This window comes from Hippopotamus amphibius, chromosome 7 (genome assembly GCF_030028045.1).
Source record: "Hippopotamus amphibius kiboko isolate mHipAmp2 chromosome 7, mHipAmp2.hap2, whole genome shotgun sequence".
NCBI classification, from domain to species: Eukaryota; Metazoa; Chordata; class Mammalia; order Artiodactyla; family Hippopotamidae; genus Hippopotamus; species Hippopotamus amphibius.
Window position 1 is genome coordinate 11,154,070 of NC_080192.1, and position 26,828 is coordinate 11,180,897.

The 26,828-nt window shown below is 50.5% G+C and overlaps 1 protein-coding gene across 2 annotated transcripts; it reads right to left on the reverse strand.

The window, feature by feature from the left end:
* Positions 1-632: 632 nt before the first annotated feature.
* LOC130857800 (cytokine receptor common subunit beta-like) lies at positions 633-25,390 on the reverse strand. 2 transcript variants are annotated; one of them, XM_057743581.1, is made up of 14 exons: positions 25,259-25,390; positions 18,200-18,450; positions 17,122-17,245; positions 14,343-14,533; positions 10,776-10,927; positions 10,525-10,693; positions 9,833-9,968; positions 9,514-9,671; positions 8,217-8,356; positions 7,069-7,231; positions 5,978-6,068; positions 5,697-5,754; positions 4,729-4,832; positions 633-4,057 (listed from the first exon to the last, which is right to left on the reverse strand). In XM_057743581.1, exons 2-14 carry the CDS (start codon positions 18,273-18,275, stop codon positions 2,911-2,913), a joined length of 2,709 nt encoding a protein of 902 aa, XP_057599564.1. In that variant the 5' UTR covers positions 18,276-18,450; positions 25,259-25,390; the 3' UTR covers positions 633-2,910. The 2 variants fall into 2 exon arrangements, with proteins under 2 accessions (XP_057599564.1, XP_057599565.1); XM_057743582.1 differs by lacking the exons at positions 18,200-18,450; positions 25,259-25,390 and adding an exon at positions 16,786-16,873 and having other exon boundaries at positions 17,122-17,172.
* Positions 25,391-26,828: the final 1,438 nt, after the last annotated feature.

Below are 26,828 nucleotides of genomic sequence, written 5' to 3' on the forward strand. Positions count from 1 at the left end.
TCTTCCAGTGAGAGACCTTGCTTTCGAGGGCAGTCTCTGAAACACAGGGCCAGGGTTCAAATCCTGCCTCTGCCACCCACAAGCTGGTTGACCTGGGGCAAGTTCCACAACCTCTCTGTGCTTTAGTTTCCCCATTTACAAAAAGAGTATGATAAAGGTACTGTTTGTCTCAGAGGGTTGTGATGCCTTAAATCAATGGAGCAGGGCCTGCCAGGCATAAGCTGTTAATAATGTTCATTTTTTTCATGGGGAATTCAGTGTCTTTCTTATTTCTCCACTCTCATTGGAGACCAAACACAGAAGGCCCAGTTAGACTGGAATTTCAGATTACAACGAATGCTTTCTTTGAGCGTGAATGTGTCCTTTATACTTCTCTCCTCCATCCCGTCTTTCTCCTTTTTCACTCCTTCCTGGCTTGTCCTGGGAGCACCTCCTGCTTCTCACTCCATCACCCCCAGCATTTCTGTTCTGATCGAAACTGCCCCTAACATGCTGTAGTAGACCAAAGGCCCTTTTGGTGAGCAGAATCCATCCTCCTTAGGGCAACTGTGCTTTCAAACAGCATCCCTGCCCATCTACCGCAACACATATACACACCTTAATGTTTTATAATAAAAATATTTTATTGCCATTTTTTTCAGTTAACAATGTCCAAACACTTTGGACTTCATATCGTGGACTTCTTTCTAATGCATGTAGGTCTGCCTCATTCATTTCATTTTTTTGTCTTTTGGTTTTTTTTTTAAGGACTTTTATTGAGATATAATTGACATACAATAAACTGCATATATTTAGAGTGTACAATTTGATATTTTTTTCTTATTAGTAAAGTATATATGGCAATCCCAATCTCCCAATTCATTCCCCGCCCCCTCCCCACTTTCCCCCCTTGGTGTCCATACGTTTGTTCTCCACATCTGTGTCTCTACGCCTCATTCATTTTGAACACAGGATTCCACTTTAAAATGGACTCAAATGTTGTGATTAATCTCACTATTGGTGAGGATTTAAATTGTTTATCATTTTCTTCGACCACAAATAATGCTGTAATGAACAGGGATTTGTGGACAAAAGGAGCAAGAACATTTGCTCTCCCACGTATTAAAACATATTATAAAGCTAGAACAGTCAAAACTGTGGGGCACCATGGAGAGGACAATGTACTAAAAAGGAAAGCTTAGCAACTGACTAAGTATATACATGAATTTTCTAGATCATATAAGTGGCATTTCAGATACATGGATGAAGAATGGGCAATTCAATCAATGATGCCAGAACACACAGGTGACTCATTGAGAGGAAAGAAAACCAGTTCTCCATTTCACATGTATACATTGCCAAATCACTATAATTTCACATCAGAAGCTTGAAACACAAAAAGAACCTGAAAAAATATAACTTTGGACAAATACAATTTTGAAGTGGGGAAGGCCTTTGTCAACTTGACACCCAAAGTGGAGCCATGGAGTTCACTTGTAGATCTATTTGACCACCCAGACAAGTCTACATTGAATACAACCCAAAAGCATCACATGCACAATTAAAAGACAAAGCATAAATGAGGAAAACAAATTTGCACCATCTGTGAAAGGCTGGAGCTAAATAGGTTTTAAAGCTTAATTAGAAAAAAGTAGACACCCAACACAACAAAGACCTTAATGGGCTTAACTCAGTAAAAAAATATATAAATGCCCAAGAAATATGAAAATATGTGCAAACATGATAGTTCTTAAATAATGCAAATTAAAACAATTTAATGCCATTTTTTTTTTTTTTTTGTATATCAGAAAGGCAAAGATTTGAGAGAACCATGGTCCCCAGTGTAGTCCAAGCCATAGACCAAAAGCCCCTTATATGTTGCTGGTGGGGTGGGGGTTGTAAAGTATTTCTGGAGGGAGGATGTCTGGGAGATTTGGACTACAAGCTCAAGTGTATGTGCCCTTGGATTATTTCCCTTTTTCCCTTGTTGAGCAGTTCTTTCCAACTTATCTATGGTTGACATGGGTTCAGGACTCCCCTCCCCTCCCGAATTTCCCCAGGCCCTACCAGCCTGGGTGTAGGAAGGAGATCACTTCAGCCAGGAGCCTGCACTGTCCACTGCTCAGGTCAATGGCCTCTACAAGATGCAGGGCCTGGGGTCCCTGAGGCTCCCCGAGGCTCCCCAGTCACCTTGGTGAGAATAGCAGGGCTTCCTATGAGCTCAACACAGGGCTTCCCATGCCACTGCCATTTCTTGGACTGACAATGGAGGCTGGTGCTTTGCTACCAGGTCTGGGCCTGCAGCACCTGACCAAAGGATGCTGAGTCCAGGGCTGCTCTTCCAAGCCTGAAACCCCCAAGCGCCCACCCCGTGCCTCCTGCCTCCGGGCTGGAATCTTACCATGTGCATTCATGCCTGTTGGGGACAGACAGAAGTCCTCCACACAACCAGATGTGTCAACATCAGAATAGGCTCTGAGACGTGGCATCTCAGAATAGGCTTAGCCTGGACCTCAACTCACTGTAATGATAAATCAGTGGAAAGAGAAAGAAGGCAATAGCAAAAGCAGGGAAACTGGGTAAAAAAGAAGATGGGGACAAATGAAATGAGTATGTATATAAAGCTCTAATAATTCAGAACCTAAAATAAGTTAATTTGAAAGAACAGTGTGTGTGTGTGTGTGTCTGTGTATGTAGGGGGCGGGCAGAGAAGGAGGGAGAGACAGAGGAGCTTGACCTTGATGAAGGTCAAGGGAGGAGGTAGATGGTTGACATCTTTTTCTGGTCTCTATTTGTTACAATATCGAAGCTTCTCCTTGGCTTTGCGGAAAGGACCATGGAAGGGACCAGGGTCTGGCAGGAGGGAAAGGCAGGGTGGGAGGAAAGACAGACCCTCTCCTTCTATTCCCCTTCCTCAAGGGCTACAGGGTCTCAGTGCACCTCCCCAGGCCTGCTGATGTCCCAAGGGGGCAGTGACAAGTAATCCTGCTGCTTCAGGGCTTTGAAGAGCTGAATGGCCGGCACCTGGGGAAAGGCCCGCACCTGGGGAATGGCCTGAGATGGGGGCTCCTTGGCCTGGAACACCTGGTTGAGTTCCCTGATCTCAGGACAGGGTCCTGGAGAAGTGGGCTTACTCTGGGGTGAGAGAGAGCCAGACCCTGGGCCAGGGAGAAAGCAGTAGTCACCCACCTGCTGCAGGACAAGGAGCCCCTCGGGGGTTGGGGAAGCTGGGGTCACATCTGTCCGGGGTGGCCCTGGGCTCAGAAGAGGACTGTTGGCTGCAGGAGGCACAGGACTGGCCAGAGGGGACTGGGGAAACTGGCCTGCAGTTGGAGGGAGCTCCACATAGCCCTCGAACTCTGGCTTCTGCGGGACTAGGGGTCTAGAGGGCCCATCAGCCAGTCCAGGGCAGAAGCTGGGGTTCTGGTCTGAGGGGAGAATCAGAGGGGGGGCCTGGAAGGGAGATAGGACCCCTGTGAGTGGAGTGAATGTCAGATCTGCAGTGGTGATATAACCAGTGACCACAGTGCCATCCTCAGGACCCCGAGAACCAGTGGGCAGGACCACGGGGGGCCTGTCCTTCGGGCCCTGACCACCCACCATCAGCCCAGGCTCCGGAGGTGCAGGGCCTGTCTCTGACTCCAAGGAAGGGCTCCCTTCAGTCCCTTGGCTGGACTTTGTGTCCGCATCCCTGACCTTGCCCTGCCCCATCACCTGGGCCAGCGGGACCAGCTGCACCTGCCCCCCTGCAGGCAGACACAGGTACTCCAGGGACCCTGGGGGCTGTAACTTCCTGCTCACACCTGTCTGGGGGGGCACCTGCTGGCCCACGATGTCAGGCAGGGAGCGGCTGTGGGGCGGCCCCAGGTAGGGGCCGTTGAAGTCAAAGCCAGAAGCCTGGCTGTCGGGTCTGCTTGAGGGGGCGGCCAGGCCTGGAGGGACACTGGGGGGCTGCTCCTTGGGGAGGTCCGAGGCTTCCAGAGTCGTGTCAGGCTCAGAGGATGAGTCACAGGCATCTTTAGGGTCCTCTGTGGTGAGAGGTGACACCTCATTGTGCCCGTAGTCTACAGGGGACACCCTGTGGGGAGAAAAGGGGCAAGGATGTTGGGACCACCCTGGGCAGATGCTTCAGCTCACACACAGGGCCTTGGGGGTAGGATGGGGGCCTGGCCTCACCCAGAGCTCACAGAAAACGGAGAGCATGGTGAGCTGGGGGAACAGGCCCAGAACAGGAAACCAGGCGCTCCTTCAGTGCCCTGAGGGTCTCCAGCCCCCATGCTCTTATTCAAGGTCACGCTCTGCCTGCTGTGTCCCCTCGCACAGTCTGCTTCCTGCCATCACCCAGCTCCAGGGCCCAGGTCAGTGCCCAGCCTGGGCTCAGCCATCCTCTCGTCCTTCACCTCCCCCACCTGAGGGAGAGTGGTGAGCTGGCGGCTCAGGTGCTGAGGCCAGGAGGGTTCACAGACCCTCTGCCCCGCCGTGGGGCCAAGGCAGCGTGGGGTCTCCCTGGGCAGCAGGGCAAGCGGAGGTCCTCTGCTCCAGTCTCTTGCTTCTGGCCACGCCCCTCGTTAACCTGGGAATTGGGAAGTTCTTCCCTGTGTCCACCTGGGACACCTCTTGCTTTAGTGCAGCCAGCCTCTGCTCATCTTTTCATACTGAGCCCCGGGCCAAGGCCACCTGCTCTGAGCCCCTGATGTGCAGGATGGAGCCGCCGTCCCACCTCCTGGGGATCCCGCACCCGACACTCACCCCTGCAGCTCAGGGCAGCTGCTGCCCCACAGCCCCTTGTGCGGGCGGCTCGCGCGGCTGAGGATGGACATGCTGTCTGGGAGATGGAGCCCGGTGCTCCCATTCTGGGAAGAGAAAGGGTATTCGTGCCTGTGGGGGTGGGGCTGCTCCAGAAGGTGAAGGTTGGGGGAGGGCCTTGAGGGTGGCGGGGATTCAGGAGCCCCCAGACATGGCAGAATCTCAGCATGGGCAGGACGGGCCACAACTTCCTGACACCAGGAAGATGAGGCCAGAGAGGGGCTGGGACTTCCCCGGGGTCCTGGGGCATGCAAGGGCGGGGACCCTGACCCCCAGAGGATGCTCATCTGGGCTGTCCCTGCCTCCACGCTCACCCCCACTCTCCTCCGCCCTGGCCGTGAGACCCTCCCAAGGCAGTTCTGGCCCTGCCTGCCTCACCAAAGGGCTCCCGCTCCCCAGGGGCTGGCACCCACCCCAGGGTCCTCTCAGCCTCACTGCCCACCCCCCTCAGTTCCCTTCTCGAAGGAGTCTTGTCTCCACCCTCCACATGCCTTCTGCCGGCAGTGGCCTCTCCCACCTGCCACCACCCTGCATCCTTCAGAGCTCAGCTCTGCTGTCCTGTCCTCAGGAAGCCATTCTGCCTCTCCCCACCCCACCTGCCCTGATGCGACTAAGCCTCTCCTTGAGTCCCCCTGGGTCCTGGCATCCCCACACCAGCCCTCTCCGCTGCCCCGCGGGAGTCCCTGCAGGCAGGGCACCCTGTGCATCTGGAGGTCCCAGAGGATCGCAGCACTGGGCCTGCAGGGGCCAGCCTGGCTCTTACAGCTTCCCAGGCCCTGCCCTGGCCACCTACACGTCCCACTCAAAGCCCACAGGAAGGGGAGGAGGACATGGGTGCGGGGACGCGGGCACAGGAGCACAGGAGCCGCAGCACCTCCAGCCCCCTGGCCGCCCTCACAGGCAGCTCCTACCTGGAACAGGTGGCTCTTGCTGGGGTTGGGGATGTTCTCCTCCCACTTCCGGTTCAGCCTGGAAAGACAGCAGAGAGGTGAGCGCTGCCCAAGCCCTCAGGGCAGCTGCCTCGTGCCCATGTATTGAGGTGAAACTGAAGCCCAGGGAGAGTGCAGATTTGACCAAGGCCCCACAGAGTGTTAGTTGCAGAGCAGAGACTGGAGAAAGTCAGCTGTGGGGTCCCTGATGCCTCTTGTTGCCCTGAGTGGTCGCTCCCCCACACATCATGGAGTCCCCTTACCTGTACCCATAGACGCCACAGAAGCGCAGGACTGGAAGCAGGGTTAGGGTGGTGACGACCAGGATGAGCACCAGGACCCACATGGGCAGCACTTCAGGGAAGCCAGGAAGGAAAATAGATCATTAGCATCTGAGGAGGGAGAGGACTGGGGGCTCAGGAGCTTGGGTGAAGTTGCTGCCTTGGTGTGCAGAGTGAGAGAGGAGGTCAAAAACAGTCTAAGAAGAAGAGGCCGTTTGTCTTAACCACCCACAATGCTGGATTGCTGGCAGGACACAGAGGGTTCGATCCTGTCCAGTAGCAGAGGTTGCTGTGGAACGGCAGTGACTGCAGCCAGAGGCAATCAGAGGGGACTTCCTGAAGGAGGCAGCATATAAGGTGGTCATCAAGAACAGGGATGCCTGGAGGGGCAGGCATGGGGAAAGGGGTGATGGTGGAGGCATCAGAACATGCAAAGTCCCATTAGGGGCCACCACAACTTTCTACTTCAAGCCTCTCACAGGTCTGGCCCCTCCAGGACTCCCCTGGTCTCTTTCCCTCAGGTCCCGTGGCCCAGCCCTTCTTTCTACTTGGTTGGGGTCCACTTCCTGCTACAGCTGGCTGGGACTGGGGACCTTGCTGCCAACACTTTATCCTCTCTCTGCAGCCACCTCTGGGACCTTGTCCTGTACTTGTCTCCTGGTGGCCCCTATGGTGATGGTGAGAGATAAATAAAATTAGCAAGAGCAGATTGAGGGAAGATTGAGAAATCAGACCAAAGTTTTCCATTCCCAGGCCCCCGTCTGTAGTTCCTCGTAGTAAGAGAAAACTTGGACTCATGGTCCCTGGGTAGTAGCTGCCACAAAGGCTAATGAAGGCATGGGCCATATTAATAGAGAGCCAAGATCCAGGCTGAGGGAGATCTGTTGCTGAGACGTGCTCTTCTCTGCCCTCTCGAGACCTCACCTGCAGTCTGTGCAGCATACCAGGTGTCACTTTCCAATCTCTAATGACACCTGGGAGAGAAGGATGCTAGCCTGGGGTGGGATTACATCTCATGTCCACATCATCCCTGTCCTCTGAGCAGTGGGGCTCTGCCAGGAGGGGTGACATACCCCACTCAGTGTCCCAGAAGCTCTCCTCACTCCACTCGCTCCAGATCCCGTTGTAGCCCCTGGGGTCCGGTTTGACTCTCACTCTGGCCTGGTACCTGGTGGCGGGCTCCAGAGGTGGCAGGGACATGGTGTGGGCGTTCGGGAATTTCTCTGCCTTGGTCTCCTGTGGGTGCAGGTGTGTGAGCAGGTGTGCTGAGGTCTGGTGCATGTGAGCACAGCTATGAAGCCCTCCCGTCTCAGCACCCCAGATTTTCTGCTACCCATCAGCCCACAGCTCGTAGTCACATCCCCAGATCTCAGGCAGCATCACTCCCACCATGGAGGACCACACTCGGTGCCCACAGAGGGACAGCACCCGCACAGGGCCAGGGACAGCACCTCTTGCAACGCACCCCATGACATGTGACAACACTGAGGCCCAGAAACCCTGAGGAGTCAGTCACCACGTCCCCCTCTCAACCTCCCAGCTCCTCTTGGGCCAGCCTGGACCCTCATTACGGCCTTCCTGGGAGTGCAGTGCAGGAGGACTGGACTCTGGACCCTTAGACAGACGTCCAGGAGCCCAGGGAGCACTCCCAGCTGTACCACTGACCCAGCCCCTCCTGGTCTCAGTTTCCCTATTTCCAGCCTGAAGAGCTGGGGCTGGCTCTGAGGTTTCTCATCTGGCCTCTGTGGAGCCCCAGCTTCTGCCCACAGGCCCTGAGGGCTGCCTGCAGGTGGGGGCCAGATACTGAGCCCTGGCTGGGGCCCTGCCCGCCTCACTGGGAGCAGCTCTACCCTGAGCAGCTGCACATTCGCATTCTGGATGAGATTCTTGTGAAGAAATGTCCCCTTTATGACTTTTGAAAACCCTTCCTTCAGCTGTGTCTCAGCTCCCCCGTCCTGAGGTCCACACCCCCTTTGCAATTCGGGGTCATGTGTTCATTATGGCCAAGTTCACATCACCTCTGTGAGCCTCAGTTCCTTCACCAAGGGAAGGCACAGTGACCTGCTGACCACACAGGGGCATAGCCACCAAGTCCCAGTGGCTCCCTGTGATGGGTCACCTGCTGGGAGCCAGGCACATGGTGGGTGAGGCTCTCCCTGGTGTTTCTCACTGTCCCCGCCTCCCATCCCATCCAGGCCCCTCCCTGGGCACAGGCCCTCACCTCCCATGAGGCTGCATCTTTCTTGTACTGGACCTCGAAGATACAAGTTATGTGTTCATAGCTCATTTTTTCTTCTTTCCATTGCAGGATGTAGCCATCTCTGCCCTTGGTCACGTTGAGGGTCGGGGGAGCCATCTGAACTGCAGGGAGGGAAACTTTTAGAGAACGTTGTTTCCAGCATTCCTCCAGTGGAACATTCCTTGTGTTCCATGCTGGTCACAGGTGCTCTCTCCACTGACCCAGGACCCCAGGTCCCACCCATCTCAGGATCTTTGCACCCCAACTTCACCATGTCATCTATTTTGACCTGAGACACCCTTCTCTTGGGAGATGCTGAGCTGTACTTGTTTTGTAGTGAGTAACCCAAAAGCATGGGTTACCTCTAGTATTTAAGTAGAAATAAAATTACTGTTAATTTTTTCTAATTTAGAGTATTGACAGTGTTCTAAGCATTAGTATACATGTTAAATCTACATGAGTTATTTCACTCAATTCAAACAATAGCCTTATGTAGTAAGTACTCAATTTGTCCACTTTTCAGATGGAGAACTGAGACCCAGAATGATTAGGTAACTTGCCAAGGACAAGCAGCTAACAAGTGGTAGAGAAAAAGATTGCAACCTGGAAGTTCCCAAAGAGTAAGTAGTGGATTCAAACCCAGATAACTAAGACAAATTGGCTGCTGTCTTTGATGCACACTAAAGACCAGGTAGAAGAACTTGGGCATCATGAAGCAATGCAGGAGACTCTTTTGCATGAGGTCCTTGCTATGTAATCAGGGAAATTAACCTGAAAGGAACCATAGTCCATTTGCATGCACTCTAGTCCCCAACTGAAGAGGTAAACCATAGATGAATTATCTTGAAAACTGAAAATATTAGTCAGCAGAAGATTTTGGAAACTTACAAGAGAAAAATCCAATCAGGGAAAGGAAGGGAAAATTTGGTGGGAGGATCAGGAGGCTGTGGGCAGTGGTAGGAACTTCAGAGAAGCTGCAAAGTTGGAGGGGAAAATAGAGCTAAAAGAATGAGGTCAAAAGCTTTAATACTGATATTCTTGAGGAAAATCAGTTGCATCTTCCTTCATGTTATTTGCCATTGTCATTGTTGCATTATTGCTTCTTGAGAACTTCCAGGACAGGATTGGAATAATTTTTGTTCAATTTGCTCCCTGGACTATGTCATTGAAATTGACAAACATGAAGACTGGACCATGAGGAACCCTGAGTTTATACGGGTTATGAATGAAATAGTGCTGCCCCAAGACTCTTCATGCAGAAGGCTGGGGTCAAACTTACTATTCTCTGAGCTCTTTATAAGCTTCTCTTCCTCCTTTGGTCGAACAGAGACGATGTACTGGCTGTAGTTCCTGGGGTCGGGCACAGGAATCTGGCATCGGTGTCGGATGTAGGGGCTGCTGGTCTCCTCTGTCTGCACTGGGGAACATTCTTCCTCCCTGAGGATCACGGCAGAGATTAGGGCAGGGAGAGGCAGGGTCACGTGAAGGATGAGATCTCTGGATGAGCTGAGGCTTCTGGTGGGCCCCCAGGGGCAGGAGGAGGCCTGGAGAGGACGAGGCTTAGAGGAGGGGAGGGGACAGAGGCAGGGCACACTCACCGTGCACTGGGGCTGGCCTGGTAGAAGAGGGTGAAGGAGACTGAGCTGGTCACCTCGGACCTCACTTCCCAGGAGCAGCTGAGCAGGGCAGCCCCATCAAAGAAGCACTGGAGGTTCTGGGGCTGGGCCTCATCCCCTGGGAGGGAGACAGGCCCTTCTTCAGTCCTCATTCATTGATTCCCTGGCCCTCAGTGGGTTCACCAGGGGACTCATCACAGGGAGGTCATGGGCATTGGGGCCACAAAGACCAGGGGTTAAACTCAGCCTGGCCTGCCAGCTATGTGACTGCAGGGCAGAGAGTAAACTCTGGGAGCCTTTCCACCTCCCCCGTGCAAAATGGGGAGGGCATCTCAGCTTCGGGGTTTGGGGAGTTAACACAATCACGTTGGTATGTCTACACAGGGTGCAGCCCTCACGAAAACACAGCTGCCCACATGCCATTGTGATTAAACTGTAGTTGTTCCTCCACAGCAAGTGGGCAGCAAACTGGGGCCAGGAAGTGAGTAGATGCAGCTGCGGCCTCTGCAGAGGCACAGTAGGGACGGAGTGGGCCAGGGAATCCACTCCGAACATGTGGCACATAGCATCCCTGGATCCCGCAGTGTGGACACCCGGACCCCTTCTGCCCAGGCGCTGTAATGAGCCTCCCTCCCCAAAAGGGGCACTGTGCCAACCAACTCCAACTCTGTTACCTGGCTGGGAGGCCCATTGAACCACTGGGCTCCACTGGCTGGGCCGACCCGAGAGCCCCGAGCCCGGGGCCAGCCTGGTGCGCACTCGGGCCTCGTAGGTGCTGCTAGGGATGAGGTGCTCTGGCCCCAGGATGGCCCAGGAGGAGTTGGAGTAGATGGTGGACGCATCCTGGGGGAGAGAGGGGCTGCTGGAGTAGGGCCGGCTGGGCCAGAGCCCTGTGGGCTTGGGGCACAGCTGGTGGGGTCCGTACCTCCCAGGGGTCCTGAAGCCGCCTGTAGACCACCTCAAACTCCAGGCTGGACAGCCAGTGGCTCGGAGAAACCCCGTGGGCCACACTCCAGGACAGCAGGAAGCGGTCCCCGGCGGCACTGATGTTGAGGTCCTTGGGTGCGGGGGGCTGCACTGCAGGGAGAGGAAGGAAAGGGGCCTAAGGGGCTGGTCGACTGTGCAGGAGGTTAAGGGCCTACGTGGCCCATGTGTGGACAGACCTGGGTTCCAGGCCAGGCGCTGCCCCCACGGGCTGAGTGACCTGGGATAAGACCCCTCTCCCCTGTGGACCTCGGACATTCATCTGCTAAACTTGGGGGATTCAGTGTGAACGTGAATAAAGCTGTGCAGATTGCTGGGCTCACAGAACACAAGCTCCATACACAGTGCTGGCAAGTACTCTGCAAATGGAGTTTCCTCCTGTCCCCAGGGCCCACCAGGAGGGCTGTGTGGCCTCCTTCCCAGCAGAGGGCGCTGTGACTCAGCTTACTGCCTCTCCTGTCCACACTTGCTCATCTCCAGTGTCCAGTGTCATCCTGCACCTGTCAGTGCCCAGCAGACATGCCTCCTCCTCTAGAACCTTCTCGGACCCCCCTCCCCCAGGCAGAATCTCTTGCTCCTTTTCCAGGTCCACCGTACCCCTTCATATGGTCCTTCCCACCCTGCAGGATTTAGATGTTACCACATCTGCCTCCCCAAGTAGTCCAGGAGCTTGTGGGTGTCAGGGGTGGGGTCCTGGCCGCCTTCCCTCTCCCCAGCGCCTGAGATGAGTGGTTCCAAATGTGGGGGACAAAGTGGCTGAGTCCATGAAGGAATAAGTGAGTACACGTCGGCCACCTTCAGAGACTTTTCATGAACTCATTCCCTCACAGCAGCAGGCAGACACCTGCAGGGACCTGCGGGGCTGGGGGAGCAGATTGGTCCATGAATGGCATGGCTGCTGACTTCCTGAAGCTTCTGTGTGGGACGCTGAGAGATGACTTTCCAACACAAAACATTCCGTAAGAGCCCAACGAGGTGTGGATATTCTACGCTGGACCGGGAACATGGGGTGCTAGCGCATGTCAGAGCTGAAGCCTCAGAGAATCTTCAGCCCAGAGTGGCAGATCCAGGCCCCCTGTGCCAGCCCCAGCCCCAGCGGGCATCACTAATCCATCGTGCACTCCTAGTCCCTGAGCCTGTTGTGTAGTGGGACTCCTCAGCCTGGAGCTCTAGGAACCTGCTCCCAGCTGAACAGACTGGGAAACCAAGGGAAAACCTACTCATCCAACCTGAGGGATGTAGTCCACCAGCTCATTTCCCAGATGGAGAACCTGACAGAGGAAGTGAAATATCCAGATGTCCACATGTGTAGCCTCAGAGCAGATCAGACCTGCATCGTTCCCCTCCCCGACGCCTTGCCAAGCTTCAGAGGCCTAGAAGTGACATCCTGACTTAGGGCATGCTCAAGGAGGCTAAGCACCATGGTGCCCCATCCCTAAGCTGTCTGGTCTCCTCCACCATGAAGCCTTCTCTGGTTACCAGGTTGTAAGCTCAGTGGGGGCAGGAATACTGCCTGAGCCCTTCAAGGCTCTCCTGGCATATGTAGGTGCTCAGTGAAGGACCAAATTAAGGTTTGAATCCCTTCTACTCCCTAACTGTGATTTGCACTTCCTTCTTCTTTCTATGGTCTGCTCACTCCAGCCTTGCTCTCACCTCCCACCTGGAACCTCACCCCTACAGCGCACTTACCCTCGCCTCTCCTGGCTTCCTCACTCATCTGACCTGTGATGCTCTCCCCCCACTATTATCTGGAGCAGGGGTTGATAAATTTTGGCCCAAGGGACAAGTTTGGCCCACAGCTTGTTGGGAGAAGGTTTTTTTTTTAATGAGAAAAATATTGTGCCATACATCAAAATTCAATGAAATTCAAATCTGTGTCTGTGAAGAAAGTTGTATCAGAACACAGCCAACATATTCATTTATGTGTTTTCATGTCACAATGGCAGAGTTGAAGATTTGCCGCTGAGGCCATTTGGCTGCAAAGGCTAAGATACTTCCTGTCTGGCACTCTGCAGGTGTTTGCCGACCTTGGATAGAGGGTGACCGCTAAACTGCTTTGCAGGACACAGAAGCATCTCCAGGTCAGGCCCCTGCCTTCCATGCCCCCCTCCTTCCTGCTGCTATCCAGGCCTCTTGAAGTTGATGGTACTGAAATTACAAGTGGTTTTCCCAACGTGCCTCGCCCACCTGAGTTGCCCAGCTTTTGCACACACTCCTACCTCTGCCAAAGATGCTCTTCCCGCTCTCTCCTCCCACCCATCCTTCAGATCTCCCTGCAAAGCTCTCTCCTCCAGGAAGCCTGTCCTGGCCCCCTATGGGCTCCTATTCCACTGTCCCTAGGCACGTGGCACACACCTGCCTTCAGTACATGATCACACCTGACAACACCTGCCCTGTGTGCTCTGAGCTCCACCGGGACTGGACCCCTTGCTATCCATTAAACACAAGTTTTGATGCACTGTTTGGAATGAATTCACCATAGCTAAACTCATCCCCTCCTCCAGGCAACAGCTTTGTGCTGCTGTGATGAACAGAGCCAGGAAGCAAAGGCTGGAGCCCCCCTCACCATCTGACACTTGCAAGGAGCAGCAGGTGGTCCAGTATTTGGGATCCAGGACCATAAATTCAGACACTAGCATGTGAGTCACTAACTTTGGACAAATTCCTGCTCTCTCAGCTTGATTCATCACCTGTGAAATGGGGTAAAAATTAGTGCATGATGCCATACATAAGATTATATAAGATCAGGTAGTATTTCCTTCAAGGCAGTCACCTGCAGATTTCTTGCCATGTGAATATTCTAAAAATGACCCCACGTTTGTTTTAGGGTCATTCTAAGAACAAATATAATTGAATCCATGTGATTAAAATGCTGGTTATATTTCTGTCTAAGATACAGTCAAATGAAGCCCAAATATTTATCTAAAGTGATCACCGACTCCCATCCAAGACCATTGACTTTCTTAGGCTCTGTGGATACGCAGCACACTCACTGGGAGCCCCGCAGCAAGGGCAGTAAGGGGATGACCTCCATCTCCAGGGTGCAGGGAGCACTCAGCAAGTCCGGCCCATCACTGTCATGACGGCTCATGGTGGCACTTTGGAAAAGTTACGTAATCGCCCTGGGTCTCAAGTGCCTCATCTATAAAATGGGTTCTCGCAGACATTGCATGAGACCACATTGAGGAAAGAATTTTCAAACTATAAAGTTTGTATGTGAATAGGAAGGACTGTTCTCCTAGAAGGGAAGCCTCAAGTCTAGAAGGCAATGGCTTGGCAGGTGGTGGAGAATCAGGGGCGGGGGAGGTACCTTTGGCTGGGGCTCCTCACCTTGAACCTTTCCCAACGCCTCCATCTAAGGAGACCATATCCTCTTCCCTCAAGAACCAAACCCAACTCGAGCCAGTGTCTCCACCCCTTGAAGGCTCTCACTCCCTGGTCCAGCTCTCACAGCCTGGACACCCCTGTCCACACAAGGGACCACCCTTGGCCAGGACCCAGGCCTCACCATGCTGGCTCAGAGTAACGGTGAGCTGGGCACTCAGAGGCCGGTCTGGTCGGAATGAGAAGTAGTCATAGTCAGCAATGACAAAATTTTGGTAGGGAATGACACATCTTCTGGACACACAGCGGGGACAAGGGCCGTCTAACCAGGGCGTGCCATCACTGAGATTGCAGGACACAGGCTGTGGAAGCTCCCTGACAAGAGAGGACACAGGTTAGCCCAGAGAAAAGAAGAATCACTCATTCACAAACATTATTGAGTGATTCCCATGTGTAAGGCTTTGTTTAGGACTAGGGGGCCTGGCAGGGAACAAAACACACACAAGTCCCTGTCGACAGAGCTGACATCCTAATAGAGAGAGACACACATGAAACAACGGAAGAAACTATGTAGTACATCAAATGGAGAAAATTGCACATAGACAAGTCAAGAAGAACAGATTTATGAGGAAGCCAGAAGGCTGGGTTAGGGGTACAATTTGAAATAAGGGAGGCAGGAAAGACTTTTTAAAGAAGGTGACACCTGAGCAGAAACTTCAAGGAGGTGAGAGAGGAATCCATGCGGATTCTGTGGAAAGGGGATTTCAGGTAAAGGGAACAGCAAGTGCAAAGGCCCTGGGGTAGGCACAGGTTTGGAGTGTTGTATAACTAGGGCACAGAGTCAACCAGTGGGCACAGAGTAGAGATGTACGGGTGGGAGGTCTAGAAGCCTAGTTGAGGGAGGTGATGGGAGGCCAGTGCTCAAAATGAAATTAAGGAATTTTGATTATTTTGATTTCACTAGAACTGGGTAAAATTCAGAGTTATAAGAAAAGGAGTGACATTTTGACACACTTTGAAAGGATTCCTGTGGCTCCTGGGCTGTGGATAGATTGGGTGGCGGGTGGGTTGGGGGGCAACACTGGAAGTAGAGGGACCAGTTAGGAGGCTTCTGGACTATCTCAGTGATAGGAAGTGGTTTGAACTAGGGTGTAAGCCAGAGTCACAGTCTATTTGAAGATAAAGTTGACAGCATTTGCTGATGGACTGGATGCTTGGGTGGAGAAAGGAAAGGAAGGAAAGGAGACTGAAAAACAAAAAACAAAAAAATTAAAAACCTCCCATTTGTCTGGCTTGAGCCCCTATGGGCTCCCATTTAGTGACCTGAGATGGGGATCTGAGATGGGGTCAGAGCAGGAATTTGTTTAGGACATTGAGTTGAAGACGTCTATAAGGGAGGATGTGGAGAGGCAAGTGAACCTATGGGTCTGGACCTTGGGGGAATGTCTGGGCTAGAGAGAGCATGTAAGGGACATAGCCATAGTCTGAGTCTGCATCTCTGCCATTGGATCTGGATACAAAAGTGGAGGTCCAAGAGCCCCGGGGCATCTCACCCTTCAGAGTAGAGACACAAGAAGAGAACAGACTAAGAGACAGAAAAGGGTGGGCCAGGGAGACACGGGGAAGGGCCAGAATGCTGTCCAGGGTCGGGAGGGAGGTGCCTGAGCGGGACCCCGAGCTCAGGCTCCATTGTCCTAGTCAGGCGCTGCCCACAGGTCCTTAGGGAGAAGGTGGGGAGTGACCATTGAGTCAGCACCGAGGAGGGCATTGCTGACTTCAGCAGGAACACTTTAAGTGGCCTGATGGGGGCAGCAGAGTCCTGGGGGAGTGGGTTCAGGAGGGAGTAGCTGAGAGGCACTGGCTACGGGGTCTAAACAACTTTTTAGAGGACGTTGCTCAGAGGAAAGCAGAGGACGGCCAGGCTGCAGGAAACAGGGCTCAGGAGGCTCCAGAGCTGCAGCCTGGTTGGCATCTGTAAGTGGATCCCGGGAGAGGGCCCGTCGACAGCACGGGGACAGTGGGGACTGTGGTGGCAGCGATGTCCTCAAATAGGAAGATCAGGTGGGACCCCGGCTGCGACTTCAGACAGGCCCGGGACAGGTAATCACTGCAGGGTGGATCCAGGGAGGTGGCAGACGTGGGCAGTGTGACCATAGCAGGGACGGCCTGGGGAGCTTCTCTTCTGGGGGAGAGGGAGGGTCTGTGGTCCCAGTGCAGGAGGAAGTGGGCCACAGCTGAGGGTGGGAGGTGGGGCGGGGGCTGAGGACAGTGGACAAGGAAGGTGGAGGCTCCCGGAAGAGCAGGAGAGAGAGCAGAGGGCGGTGATGCTGTGGGGTGAGTGCAGCTCCTTTCTAGGGGCGCCTCCAGGGGTCTCCATGAACCCTGTGATGCCCGCTGTTTAATTATCTCTATTATGGTGAGTTAGACTCTCACCAAATCCCTGAATGGTGTGAGCACCTTCCCAAATGGGGTAGGCCCCAGAGACCAGGTGAGGAGAGAGGAGAGACCCCCACTCTGGAGGTGGCAGGGCCTGAGGGAGACGTGGAGCTCAGCCATGCAAGCTGGACACAGGACACAGGTCCCACTCAGGCCACTCCCCCGCATGTGGCTGAGGGGAGGGACCTCACCTCCACAGCCTCGGTCTCCTCATCTGTGAATTGGGCATCACATCCCTGCCCTGCCTGCCTCACAGGCAGGATGCACCAAGATTGACTTCTGCCAGGTGATTTTGTTCAGTTGTGACAAAAGCAGAGAAGATTATCACCATCGGCATCATAACGATGCTCACACAGGAAGCTCTTCCCCCAAAGCCGACACCAGCCACCAGCCCCCGGGCCCGGCAGGCCACCTGGTGGGGCAGGAGCTCCTGGGCAGGCCCCTGCCCTCCATCCAGCCCTGATCCTAGCACAGCCCCCGCGGCAGAGGCCCTCCCTGCCCTCGGCCCTGGGTCTGGCCCCACTCACCCTTTCAGCCTGCGGTGGAGGATCACATTGACCAGCCGCTGGGCATCCTGGGTGTCTGCCCACCTGCAGACGATGCGGCTGGTGTAGTCGTTATAGCAGCGCAGGGTCTGCAGCGGGAAGGTCCCTGAAGGGGGGGAGGCAGGAAGGGGGTCACACCTCTCCCTTCCGATGTCCCTTGTCACCGCCCCTCCCATCCCCTCCTGGGTACCCTGCACTTGGGAGGGGTCTGCCAGAGTCCTGCAGAGGCTCCTGAAGGCCAGGCAGAGGTCCCCAGGGGCCCTTGAAGGGGGCTGGGGACTCTGCAGGAGTGAGGGTGCCAGTGCGGCCCCTCCTGTCTGGAGAGAACACATATTCCAGTTGATTCGCAGCACGTGTCCTGAGCCCCTGCCTCGCCCTGCGCCCGGGACAGGGTCCCTCCCACCCCAGGGTGGGCACGTGCATCAGGCACAGGCCCTGCCCCTGGACCCCTGGGGGGGTGCAGCCTGGGAGCAGAGGCACAAACCCACCCCTAAGGGGCAGCGTGGCAGAGCCCTACTCTGGGACCCCCCCGCCCTGCTCTCTCCGTCAACTGCTGGGAAAGGGAGCGAGGGTCCCAGGGTTATCAGGGGAGCAAGTTCTCAGGGAGCCCTTGGGGAGGGGGCTTCACTGGCCCGAGGATCAGAGGAACATCTCAGCAGGGCCTCCGGGCAGAAAGAGAGACCCCCAGGCTGAGGGTCCCCAGGAGCAAAGGCACAGAGGTGGGAACTGGTTGAGGCTGCCCAGGTGCTGAGTGTCTGGTGAGGGGGGTGAAGGAGGCTTGGGGAAAGGACTGGAATGGCCGGCTGGGAGGTTAGAAGCCCCGAATGCCACAGTGAGAAATGTGGGCAGAGAAGCCACCCAACCAGAGAAGGACTTTATAGGAGGCCAGAGGAGAATGAGTGGGCGTGTGGGAGGCGGGAAGAGGGGACTCAGGGAAGATCAGGAGAGAGAAGAAATGGCGGGGGAGGGGGAGCTGGAGCATAGGGTCTGGAGCTTCCTCAGGGATGGGGTCCAGCAGTGAGGAGGGGGGAGGGGAGGGGGAGGGAGCGACTGAGCTCACCTTGGGCCCCGGCCATGCCGGGCCCCCAGCAGAGCACCAGCAGGGTGAAGGCGAGCGGTCCCCGGGCCAGCGCCATCTCTAGAGTCGGCTCTGGAGCAGCAGGTGGTCGGCTCCGGTGGGTCCAGGTCTGGGCAGGGTCTGGGGCTCCTCACTGTCCTGGAATCTTGTGTTCCTCCCCAGCTGGGGGCCCGACCAGGCCCATGTCATCAGCTCTTGGAAATCCTCTCTCCAGGTCTCTGCCTTCTCTAGGCCTGCGGAAGGAAGCGTGAGCCCTTGGGACTCGGCCCACGTGGTGGGGCGGACCCAGGAGTGGCCCTCATACCTGGGCTCCAGCCCCCACTGCTGCCTCAGCCTGGCACCTGGGACAGTTCCTTGTCCTCAGCCTCAGTGCCTGGGATGTGACCATGAGGGAGATGCACTTAATGGCCTCTGAATATGTGGATTCCCGCTGGGTTGCACATCAGGTACCCCTCTGCACTGTCCTGGTGATCACAAAATCCAAGAGGGAAGCCTGGGATTTGACTTGTCCCCAGCTGTCCCTGGGTACTGACCCACATCTGTTTGTGGGAGTCACTGGGTATTGGGAGTGTGCTCCTCCTCTGGATGTAAGCACACACACACGCACACTCACACTCACAGGGGCCTGGTGCTCTCCCCGCCCTGTTCCATTTGCCTTGTCCCTCCCACACCACCCCCTGAAATGCCAGTTCCTTTTTCTCTGCAGAAGGTTGGGGATTTCCTCTTTTCATTTCATCCAGCCCTGGGAAGTACCAGGAGAGTAGAACAGAGAGGACCATGACTCCTTTTCTGCCCATAAGATCTTCTAAAACTTCACTCAAGCTCTACACACATGCACACCAGAAACTGTCTTGCTGGGAAAAGCATGGCTCTGGGCTCAGGCAAACTGACTTTCAACACAGGCTCTGCCCCTCCCATGCTGGTGGCCTGGGCTGACTCATCAACGCTCCCTGAACCTTGCTCTCTACATCTGCAAAATAAGTGCAACCTGATATATCTCACATGGTGGTCATGGGGAGAACCAAACTCGATGATGTTCATAGGGCAGTTAGTCCAAGAAATGCTCAGGAAGGAAGAGTGGTTTGTCTGGAGCTGGAGGACAATATTTTCCACTTTAGATCCTGCATGGGGGCAATGCCATGGCAGGCATGGGAGAGTCTGCTTGAGCTGGCGCAGCTTGCTCTGCCTACCTGGAACGCGCCTAGAAACTCAGAGCTTCTCTTTGGGTCTTACCATAAATGCAAATACTGCACATATAAAGAGGCCAATTCATGTGAAAGTCAGTTATAGGTTTAACACAATTCTAACCAAAAACTAACAAGATTTTTTTTTTTTGCAGGAACTCAGAAGAAAAAAATTATATGTGAGGACAGTGAATGAGATTTTTTAAAATAAGCAGTCTCATAGAAAACAAACTTATGGTTACCAAAGGGGAAGGGGGGAGGGATAAATTGGGGGTATGGGATTAACAGATGCACACTATCATATATAAAATAGATAAACAGCAAGGATTTACTGTACAGCACAGGGAACTATATTCAATGTTTTGTAATAAGCTATAATGGAAAAGAATGAAAAGTAAAAAACCATAGAAATATACATATATATGTAAAACCAAATCACTTTGCTGTATACTGGAAACCTACAAAATATTGTAAATCAACTTTACTTCAATAAAAATGAATCTCTACCTAACGGCAAAATTTACTACAAAGATTTAATAAGTAGTGCACCAGAAATCAATGGACATATTGACAAGACAAACTCTTTGTCACCAGAGAATGTACTCTGCAATGAAGGAGGAACGACAAATCAGTGTGAAGCGAGGGAATAATAAAGCATTGAGAAAATTGAATAACAAACATAAAACATATCAGCCTAAATCCCTACCTCACACCATTCCCCATGTATCAGATCAATGAAAAATTTAAATGTAGGCTGGTAAGTCATATGAAACTTGCAAACCATTGAAGTGAATATTTTTGAACTATTTAAACTTCTAAGCACTAGAAGAAATTGGAGAGACAAAAACTGATGGAGAGAAGTGCATAAAAGTGAACTCTTCTGTATTTTATAAAAATAACTGAATCATAAACAAAGGACAAAGTGCCAAATAAATGTTTATGCTAGAAGAATGGAGAACAGGTGACTACTTTTACACTGTAAATAGTTCAAACAAATTAATGGCATCAAAGGACACAAGCATAAAGCACACATGCATGCAGAGAATTCATATTAGTGGCTAACAATTATAGAATGCTTACCATCAGCCAGGCTCTGTTCAAAGACCTTTACAGATATTAATACATCAGTGTGTAGGTTAAAATCTACACTATGTGGATGAAGAAATTGGTATAGGGTCCATGATCATATAGCTAGTAAGGAGCAGGCTGACATTGAAGCCCACAGCAGTTTGGCTTTAGAGTTTGTGTTCTTAACCACTGTGCCAGTAGTGGTTGTATTTCCCAATTATTACTATCATGCGTGTCTATTCTGACATATACTGATCCAATAGACACTTCTACAGACATGCACAGATACAGCAAAAAGAACATAGAACTTTAAAACATCTTAATTAGCATCCTCAGGGAAAATTGAGAAATCATAGCCATTTAAGAACAGACTGCTATGCAAATAACAAATAGAATTCTTGGAATTTGAAGTTATGAGGGCCATAAAAAACAAACACCCCAACTCAATAATTGGCCAAATCACAGAATTAACACTATAAGCTATCATGTTACAAAGATAGATATTGAAGACAGCAAATAGACAAGGAGATGGAAAGTCTTAGAGAAAAGTTGAGAGCTAGAAATCCAGGAGTTCCAACATCTAGAAGCAGAAGACAGAGAGAATTGAGGGCAGGAATAGCAGACAGTGTCAGCTACCTAGCTGTCCCTTTCCTCCTTAGTAACAGAAGCTCAGGTTTTAGCCAGGTTTATTGCTGCACAGAATGAAAGATTATATTTCCTACACTCTCATATTGCTAGGTGTGGTCATGTGACAAAATATTGTCCAAGAAGATGTGAGATGAATCATTGGGTGTGCCTTCCGAAAAAGCCTCCTTAAAGGAAGTTGGCTCAGATGGGAAAAATCCATTTTCGCCCTCCTGCTTTTTCCCTTGTTCCAGTCTGCAATTTGGAAGTGATGGCTGGAGCTCCAGCAGCCATTTTGAATTATAAGGTTATCTTGAGAGTGGACGTCATATGCAACAGAGAAAGAGGAACCTCAATCCCTCTTCTCATTGTGGAACAACCATACCAGTCTGAGACTGCCTACCTCGGAACATCTTTTATGTGAGGGAAAAAATATACTTCTGTATTATTATGCCACTGTTATTTGGGGATTTTCATGTACAACCAAAGAGATACAATTAGAAATAGAAGAAAAATTCACAGGGCTTTAAAGGAGACAATAATCCACTAAGTGAAAAGCAAGATTCATTTTTAATAGCGCCATACTCAGTCATATGCTAATGAGCTTTCTGTCATCAAAGAGTAAAATCCTAGAAGCTTCCAGAAGGAAACAAACAAACAAGTTATTTTCAATGGAAAAAGATCAGGTGGGCAAGATTCTCTCACAAGTGATCTGGAACTCTAAATAGAGGAAAATATGTTTGAACATAGAATCATAAAAAGTCAAGCTTATTTTGAAGTTCAAGGGCAAAAACCCACAACATTTTTGAAATGCAAGGATAAAGAAAACTTTTCAGATGTTTTCTAAGAAAATTACTCTGGAGTGTATTTCAGAAAAAAGAAAAGATCCAGGAAAGAAAGATAGCATGTGATACTGGAATCAGCATTGAGTGAAGAAACCAATAAGACTTACAGTTAAGTAAAGAAGAATTGTTACTGTATAAAGTGAGAAAAAATAAATACATGGTAACAATGTTGAAGTAAAACTGAGATGATCTGAACATGGGAGTTGGCTGTGAGGTTAGGGTTGAAAAGCAGAGAACTAAAAGTTGCTAAGGATCTTGTCTTGTTTTAGAGGAGCATATATATCCTAAGTAAGCCCAAATGCTAATGGAAAATGTAAGTTACATATGTGTGTTTAAAATATAAGGGTTAAAAATCACTAAGAGTGAGGGGTAAACATGGAAGCAAGAGGATTACAGGGAGGGGCAAAGGAGAAGGAGGGAGAGGGGAAAAGAGGATAGAAAAGCCAAAAGCCTTCTCACTCAAAATAAAATAAACATGTACACCAAAATTTCCAAACTCATGAAGAAATTTAATGATAAAAGTAAAAACTGGCAAAGGAAAAAAAAATCAAAGCAAAAATTCACTCTAGACAGAAACAATTTCATAGGACAATCTGACAAAGACTTTTGAAAGAAGAATGCATCTACTCTATTCATGATTAAAAGAAATACATCAACAGATTAAAAGGGAAAAAAGGATAAGTTTATCTTGACAGATGCTCTTAAATTTTTGACAATACAAAAGCCATTCCTGATTAAACAAAGAAATAAACCTTGGCAAATGAGGACTTGAAGGGAACGTTGGTATTTTTGGGTATGCACTAGAGACCTGCGGCAACATCAGAGTCAAAGGGAAAAAGTATTACTCTCCCCGTTAAAGGGACAAAAAAGGAGAAGGCTGCCTGCTGTTGTCATGATCCCTATTTGGGGGTCAATCCTTCCCAAAATAATACTTCCCTTAATTTAGGTTAAGATTAAGACTCCAAAAGGATTTTCAACTTGTTAACAAACTGATTCTAGATTATAACAAATCAAACATGAGGGACTTGCTCTATTAGCCAGAAAAATAATGAGTATAATAGTAGACAGATGGAACAGGACACAGTAAGGAAGATAACCAATACTTGGGAATTTGGGAATAAATAATGGGATTTCAAATCACAGAGGAAAGCATGGGTTGCATACACATAATTAATGATATTGAGACAATCAGCTGATCATTTTTTTTAAAGTTAGATTATTACTTTACATATTACCCACACCTCCAAATTCTAGAAGGATTAAAGATTTAAAAGTCAAAACTAAAATGATACGAGCTTTAACAATATGTCTTTAATCTTAGGGGTTGAATCAGACACTGAATCCAGAAAGCATGAAATAAAAAATGACAGAGTTGACTTAAAAGCAAGGAACATATTATTATACAATGCAAGATATTTTAAACAGGTCAAAGAAAAAGACATGATAATCTGGAAGAATGTATTTTCAACATATACAAAGAAATGGTTCATGCACATAATGAATAGAGCACTCCTAAAATTAATACATAAAAGACAATGAACCTCTCAAGAAATGGACAGAGGACATTTCCATGCACGTCATCAAAGGAATCCAAATGGCCATTAAACATACAGAAGATGCACAACTTCACCCATCATCAGGGAAAGGACAAATCTACACAAAAACCAGATAATTTTCATCCACTACATTGGATGCAATTAGAAGATGGATTCTTTCCCTAAAGAGAAATCAGCCTTTTTTTTTCTTTAAGAACTTTTATTGAGATACAATTGACATATAATAAACTGCATATGAAATCAGCCTTTTTTTTTTGCATGACTGTGGGGAATAAGTTAGTTCAGCTACTGTGAGGATGGTTTGACAATATCTGTTACTATTTTAAACATGTACTCTCTTGCCCAGCAATTCTGCTTCTAGGAATCTGAGCTGAAGAAATATTTTCACAGGGGTGGAAAACTTGTATCAAGCAACATGGGATTGGGTAAATTGTGGGGTGCCTATACTAATAAATGCTATGTATCTCTTGGGGCTAATTTATGAGTTAAATCTCCATATATTATTACGGAACCTTATCCAAAATGTAATATTAAGTGGAAAAGTAAGTCATGGTCATAACATATATATGTTATCATCTCATTTATGTACCCCCGATTTTAAAATTTTTAACAAAGCAGATATCCATGTATTTACTTGTTTAATATTAAATACATTCATTAAAGAACTCATGAAATACCTTGTAGTATTAGTGCATATAGCATAAGTAAAATTAATGAATGTAAAAAAGGGTGACCAAAAATTAATAGGAAAGGCTTTATTCGTTATAAAACCATTAGAAAGCAGGGAAGATAATAAGTAGAAGAAATTAGAATCTGGTTATACAAAAATATAACAGCGGGGCCTGTGAAGGCTAAACATGGCACTTTTGCAACTTGTCACTGGAGCCTGTCTGGCAAGTCCCCACAGGCTCATACCCCAGTGGGGACCCACAGAAACACCTGCCTTCCTACCCACAGGGCAAGTGCACACACCTGCACACACCCAGATGCAGACACCCCCAGACACCCCCTGCCCAGCCAACACACTTCAGTATAGGGCGTCCACATCTGGGCCCAAACCCAACTAAACAGCAGCGCATCAGGGTGGAGTGCGACACTAAAGAAAACGTTCTTGGAGCTGGGAAGACGTGTCTCTAAGTGAGTAAGGGACTGGGCCTCTTCTTAACTTCCAAAGTAAGCTTCTCAACCTGCACCAAGCTCTAGGTCTAAGCATAGCAAGGCTCCCGGCTTCATCCTCCCAGTATCTCTACATCCCTGTGGACATCCAAGTATGTGTAAGTGTGTGCGCGCGTGCACACACACACACACACACACACACTCATTAAGCCATGATGTCAGGGACTATTGGTGCTCCCACCAATCCAAACATGAGACAGAAGCCCAGGGCAGGAGATTCTCACTGCCACCAACACCTTAGTGACAAAGCAAAGACGACAGTACACAGGGGCCTGATTCCCAGGCCTGAGCTCTCCGCCACCCCAGGTATCTTCCCCGCTGCCAGGACAGTCGGATCCTCCAGTGAGGCCTGGACCCTGCAAAGCGCTTCATACAACACCTAGGCTGGTTGCCCTCACTGTCTCCTGGCCCACTGGCTGCCTAGGAGTCTAGGTTCAGGTCTTCCCAAGGGACCAAGTCCTCCCAAGTCCCCAGATCACACTTGCCCACTCAGCACCCCCAGGATCTCCCTGTCCTTCCTATCCCAGACTCCCACACTCCCCCTGCTCCCCACCCCACCCTTCTGCCTTCCCGAAAGCCGGGCCTTACCTCTCTGTGCCGGGACAGAAGGACTTTCTGTTGGAGTCTCCAGGCGGCAGCCAGTGAGCCTCTCAGGCTTCCTATTTATGCTGACGTCGTTAGGAAACAGAGAAGCAGAAAGAGGAAGCAGTGCCGGCCCTGGCCTCTTTCAGCACAAGTGACTCTTCATGAGATTGGCCAGCTTTTTAGAATTGCAGACATCAAGATATCAATTTTTTTTTCTGAGCCTTACTGACTTTGGAAACATTGTTCCTTCTGTCAAAAGTACTTCTACCTTCTATCTTGGTCTCCCTGTAAACTTCCACACATCCTCTGACAGCTCAACGCAAAGTTCCTTCATGCAGCCTTCCCTGATACTCCCAAGGGGATGCAGGGTGAGGTGGCTGCAACACCCAGAGCAGGTGAGAGCCCAAAGCCACAGGGGCCTGGATTCCCACCACCGCCTGCTCAGAGCGTGACCTTCTGCAAATTACCTGCCGGTAACTTCACTAGGGCTAGGGACCCACCTCTGTGACTTACGAGCATCTGCAAACGATTGAAGGGTCGTTGAAATGTCACAGGGCAATGAAATGACCTAGAGACTGTCATACATAATGAAGTGAGTCAGAAAGAGAAAAAGAAATATCATATATTAACGCATATATGCGGCATATAGAAACACGGTACAGGCGAACTGGTTTGCAAGGCAGAGATAGAGACAGATGTAGAGAACAAACGTATGGACACCAAGGGGGGAAAGGCGGGGGTGGGATGAACTGGGAGATTGGGATTGCCGTATATACATCACTCATAAGAAAAAAAATATCAAATTGTACACTTTAAATATACGCAGTTTATTGTGTGTCAATTATATCTCACTAAAAGTCCTTTTTAAAAAAGGGCATATATACATTAATATGTATAAAATGGATTACTGATGAGAACCTGCTGTGTAGCACAGGAAACTCCACTTCGCTGTGTAGTAGAAACTAACAGAACATTGTAAAACAACTACACCCCAATAAAAATTTAAAAAAAAAGAAATGTCACAGGGCAAAACCTTAGCTCAGAGCCTGGTGCGTGAGAACCCTAAGTGTTAACTGGTAGGAGTTTGATTCCCCTGGGGCCCCTTTGCCTTGCCCCCTCCCCCACTGTCCCACAATCCTTGGGGTTCACCGCTGTCTTTCCCCAACACTGTGGTGTGGGGCTCCCTTTCTCTCCCCAATACCTAGCACGTGCCCTGGCACAGAGGGGCCTTGGCGACTGTGTGTGGAACGGATGAACGGATGAATGACTTCCTGAGCACAGCAGGGCCAGGGAAAAGGCCAAGTGAGTGCGGATCCCCTTGGATGCAAAATTTCAGGAGACATCCAAACACTCAGTAATCAAGGTAATATTTTAAAGCAACTTTGTAAAAACAATTCAAAAATCCATCATGCACGACATACAAAATTTTAAATAAAGACGGCCTTGGTGACAGTCCAGGCTGAGCCGTACTGGAGTCGCCAGGAGGAAGAAGCAGTTCCTTTTCTCCTGAGCAGAGACAGAGTGACAGGAGAGCAGAGAAATGAGGGAAGAGGGTACAGGGCTGGGGCAGGGA